This window comes from Leuresthes tenuis, unplaced genomic scaffold (assembly GCF_036924035.1).
Source record: "Leuresthes tenuis unplaced genomic scaffold, fLeuTen1.0.hap1 SCAF_6, whole genome shotgun sequence".
NCBI lineage: Eukaryota > Metazoa > Chordata > Actinopteri > Atheriniformes > Atherinopsidae > Leuresthes > Leuresthes tenuis.
In genome coordinates, this window is record NW_027325360.1 from 12,911,518 (window position 1) to 12,916,834 (window position 5,317).

Consider the following 5,317-nt stretch of genomic DNA (forward strand, 5'->3'; position numbering starts at 1 on the left):
ACCATTGCTTGTTTAAGCTCAACTGCAGTGAATTGAAGGCTTGGATTGTGTTTATTGTTTGAAGAGAAAGGCTCTCTCTCTCGGTCAGGTCTACTTCCTGAGACCCAGTTTTTTTTTCCTTTTTTTTTCCCATTAGAGCCAAGACACTCTTTATTATTCTTTTCTGTCTTTGTGTGTCTAGCCTTTGCTATACAACACATTACTTAGAAAGAGGATTTTAGAATTATATAACTTAAACCTGGTGTGTAACATTTTTATTTGTCTGTAAACATTAGAATACTAGTAGCATGCTCTCTGTCTGAGCTAAGGACAGTCATGAAATGATTTCACCAAAATAACAGACTTGGTGCTCCGTAATGTATTATGAAGTTCCATCTTACAGTGACAACACATGATAACATGTCTAAGGCCAGTTTTTTATGAAACAATAGCATGGGTGTTCATTTACAGTTACATCATTAAATGCACATATTTTTATTCCTGAAAGTTTCTGTTATCAACACTCAGTTTGGGCACTCACCAGGTCATTTCAACAAATCATTGGAAGTGAAAGAATGACAAATCAGAAACTTGCACAGCTCACCCAAGACTACAATATAAACAAAATATAAATTAAAGTGCATAATTTAACAATTAGAAATAAATTAAAAGACCTTTTATAACAGAGCACTCGTATGTCCAACTCCTGTTTCAACCATATCTCGAGGGCTGTCATTCTCAGCATATTTGCACACAGACAAGCTAAAGTTAACAGCAACTAGAGAAATAAGAAAAGCAAGAATGCAATCGGGACATTACACAACAATCTGAGCCAATCTAATCACTGGGAGAAGGAGGCAGACCCTGTGTCTGAAAGCTCCTGAAACTAAGACGTAAAGCTCACTGAGGGGAAACAGGAGTTTGAAAGTTTTGTTACATGCTGTAATGGTAGCACAGCAGCAGAAGGTGTCGCATTACATAAGAGCACATTTAAGGGTGAATTCTGCCTTTGGGGAAAAATAAACAGCAGGGAGTGGGATCACTTAAACTGCTCCAGAGTTACTGAGATGGAAAGCTTTATTGTTTAAATTGAATGGCAAAACCAGGAAACAGTGAATTGTTTTGTCTAAATGATGCTATATCTGAAAGCATTGATTTTCATTTGCCTAACATTACTTGAAAGCGACTCCTTATATATGCAAAATATTTCACTTTCTCTGTTTTTAATAATTTTAAACTGAATATCTTTGAGAATGGGATAAAGTGAATATATTAGAGAATGTAATCTTAGGTTCACAATTTGATATAACATGAATGGACGTACCAATAATACTTAGAGTTAATTACATCCAGTGTCATTTTCATAAGTTTTGCTCTTACTATTACTTTAATTCGGGACTCTTTGAGATGAAGACTTGGAACACTAAACATGAATACTGCTCAAATTAATCACTTTATAACTGTGAACAAATATTTCATTTGGATTGGTAACCTCTCTAAAGTTGTGTTTTATTGACAATAACCTTCTCCCAGAGAACAATCAGTTCATGACAAAAATTTGCTATGTAACATTGTTCATTAAGCTCTCCATTTTGGACTAGTTGACAGCTCAATACTCCACATTACTTAACATTTGCCAACCCACAACACTTTTCTGGCAGTGTTTGAAATAACTTTGAGGACTCCAAGTTTAATATGTCGCAAGAACCTTTGTACCTTCACTCTAAACTAAAGTAACCTTTTTTATTTATTTGAGATGACACATTTGCTTGGCAGAGGAACAAAAAACATCTCTGTTGACCACACTATAAAACTGTACTGTATATTAATCATGGAACTACAATCTAGTGGTCAATACAGTATTTTAGGTGGGGCCCCGTATTGACCACAATCTTGTTCTAAATCAATGGCCACTTCAACTTTAGAGCAAAAGTTTCCACATTGATTGGACACAGTAGATTAAACTAGGAAGGTTGAGTTTTACCATCAGGGATCACTGTAGAACATCTGTCTTCAAGAAAATGACAGAATCTGCTCAAGCAGTCCGAGACAGTCATCTCTGAGGTAGCAGAGTGCTTACGATAACAGCGCTTTCTCATTGCATCTGGCTGACTTCACTAACTTTTGTGTGTCTCCCCCTTTTGGGGTGTTTAAATGTTCCGTTAAGGAAAAATTAGTAGACATTCTGCCTCAAAGCAACATGAAAACTTTTCTGTGATTTAGAGAGGAATTAGATGCATTTTTCCTCCACTGTCTCTGTGTTCAGAGTGACATGAAGCGCTGGATCTTTTGGGCATGGTAGAGCTGAAAATTCTGTGATGATGGTGGCTCCTTCTTTGGTCTGAGCATCTGTGCTGCCCTTCTCAGAGGAATAAAAGGCTTGTGAGTTTCTAACTGAAGAGGGTTGTGAACCAGAGAGTCTGTCTGCCTTATGACCCCTTCCAGTATACAGCTCACTTCCCTCTGGCAGATAAAGGACGGTCTGGGAAGTGCTCCTGGCATCTCGTAGATCATGGGAAACCATGGAGTGAGAGTCCCGGTTAGAGATGACTGACGACAGCTGATGAGCATCCATACAGTGGAAGTTACCCTGTCTCTGTTGCGTCCTTGCCCCCATTTTGCAAAACAGGCACTTTATTTTCTCAATGAGCTTGAGAAGAACAGCCTTGCGGAGAAGGATGTAGATCCAGGGGTCAAGTATAGGGTTAAAGGAGGCAAATCGTATTGCTCGAAGATCAGGGTTTTTGTCCAGCCGAGGCTCCACTGGAGTTTTATAAAGTTGGTTCAAAAACACTTGAGCCTGCAAGGGCAAAACACAGAAGTTGTTAAGTCCACCAATGCATTGCAGCTTTGGATGCGCATATATATACCTTATACACAATAACAGAAATATCTGAATGCATTTATTTCTATGTATGTATACTTATATAGACATGCTTGAACCACGACCTCTAATCATCCACTCGCATCTGGATCAAACTGCATGCTTGTGTTTAGAACACAGGTAATGGATAAAGGGCGTACACTAGGACAGACGTGATTTTAAAAAAAGGAAAAACGTCATGGAGCACACGCTTCATTGGGCAATACTTTGCTTTCAGACAATCCATTTTAATAACTAACTAACAACTAATTTTAACAACTTTACTAGACTTTTATAGGTAGCTATACTAGAATAAAGAAAAATCACGTGCGTAAAACGTGCGTAATAGTCACAGGCAACAGGAAATAAAGAACTTACAACAAGAGGGATGGAGCAAATAAGCACCACTGCCGATGTGCCTATGAGCAAAATGACCATCTGAATCTCTGCACCGGCCAGACGCCCAAAGCTTCGTCCTCTCCTCCGCGGGTCCACATTGCGCCCCACATCGGTTCCCAGCGACATCCTCCGCACGAAGCGCCGGTGCATCCGGATAAGAGCCACACACACAAGCACGTTACAGATCACAGTGGCAAGCGTAAGAAGAGAGCTGAACCCCGCATATATGTAGGAGTAAGCGGCATCGCTGGTCTTGTTGCTTCTCCATTCTAAAAAGCACCAGGTTTGCGGGTATTGTTTCTTCACCTGTCCAAAACCAACAATCGGCAGAGCGCAGAAAAGCGCGTTGGAAACGTAGATCGCCAGCAGAGTCAATCCGGCCAGTTTTTGATCCACATAATCATTGTAAAAGTAGGCATGGTTTATAGCGATGTATCTCTCCACTGACATGGCACAGATGATACTGAGCCCCGCTAGAGAGAAGAAGAGCATGGTGAATCCAAAGTACTGGCACAGCGGGTCTTCTCCGGGCCACGACCCCTTCACATAAGTGGCGATGGTGACCGGACTGGCCAGCAGTGTGCCCAACAGGTCCGTGACTGCCAGTCCACACACAAGCGTGTAAAACGTGGTCTCTTTCTGTTCTCTGCGAGATTTACAAAGAACCACAATCGCGATGACATTTCCCACCACCCCGAAAATAAACATAATAGACGGAATGGTTGGGACCATGGTCCTCCCTGTCATCGATTGATTATTCATTGTTGTGTCCAAACGTAGCGCAGGATGAGTGATACAGCTCCTCTCAAGGCCGGTATTTCCAGTCCAGAGCAGGAAACTTATTTGCACTTGAAAGAAACCTGAACATCATGGTTAAAACAAGGTAGAGACAGTTTGCACCTAATCTGAAAATTGACTTTCAGCCCCTCCAGAGCATCCTCTCACAGCTGCTGTGGCTGTAGTGTTGTTCTTATCTGATCCTCAGCTAACTGAAAAACAGAGTGAGATTTCACTCACCAGGACATAGAAATATGGGCAGGCTACAGACACCAGTGAGTTCATTGAAATTAGCTCTTCAAGCTCCCTGCAAGGTTCAGTCCCTCCCCTTCATTTCACCACTCAGCCCTCATAAACTGTTCACTGTGGTCCACGGGGGACCTAGGACCTAGGACATATTCTGCACGTATAACCTAATAACGTGTAACCTAAACTCATCTTAAAAAAAAAAAAAAGAGCAAGATAGAGGGAAGGTCAGGAAGAAAAAAAAATCTAAACTGTTGATCTTTGTTTTGAATGTTACCATAGCAGGTAAATGGAAAATAAATCAGATTAGTATTATATTTTGGACATTTAATTGTGGTTTATATAAGAGCAATTAGCAGTCATAAAAGTAATTATATGGGTTACAACAGTGCAAACTAAATGTTCCTAAGAATATAATTTGTGTGGCACGCATGTACAGGAGAAAAAAAACAGTAAAGTCCCAGGAAATAATGTTTAAAAAACTCAATTTAGATTAACCTGAATCCTTGTCAGTTGATTACACTTTGTGGAAATAAAAATGAGGTGAGGCAGGTGAGAGTAAGCCACAAATTTCTTCCACCATCTTTCCTTGAAGTTTTTTTCTGAACAGGAAAAAGGAAGAAAACATTTTTTTGTTCTTTTTATTATTAAACTATTCCTTGTGTTGTTGATTTGAAATGGACTATTCTACAACAGTCACAATGAGAGACGTGTTGCAACTAAGAAATCAGTTCTTTGTTACTTTTATCCTGAAAAGTTTGATCCCCTTTTGAATATGTGAATTTTCAGTTCAGCAAATTTTAAAGGTTCCTTATGATCTCTATGACCAGTGCACAGTGTAGCAAATCATGATCAGGACTTGCCTCGACAAACAAATTGGCTCTGCTGTCAAGATCGTCATGCTCAGGTGGGTGGTGTTGATTAGCAGTGGGCGGGGGCTGACTGAGGGCTGTAGTTAACCCTAAACTGTCAGTTCTATCAATTGTATAAAAGCAGAATGTGCCTGTTCTTTGATTTTCAATATTTGAATAGCTTGAATGCATACAGATGACT

General features: G+C 40.0%; 1 protein-coding gene across 1 annotated transcript; it reads right to left on the reverse strand.

Moving 5' to 3' along the window:
• Nucleotides 1–210: 210 nt before the first annotated feature.
• On the reverse strand, nt 211–4,279 carry ptger4a (prostaglandin E receptor 4 (subtype EP4) a). The gene is made up of 2 exons (XM_072387687.1): nt 3,221–4,279; nt 211–2,779 (listed from the first exon to the last, which is right to left on the reverse strand). The coding sequence occupies exons 1-2, from the start codon at nt 4,001–4,003 to the stop codon at nt 2,210–2,212; spliced, it is 1,353 nt and encodes a 450-aa protein (XP_072243788.1). The 5' UTR covers nt 4,004–4,279; the 3' UTR covers nt 211–2,209.
• Between the last annotated feature and the right edge of the window lie 1,038 nt (nt 4,280–5,317).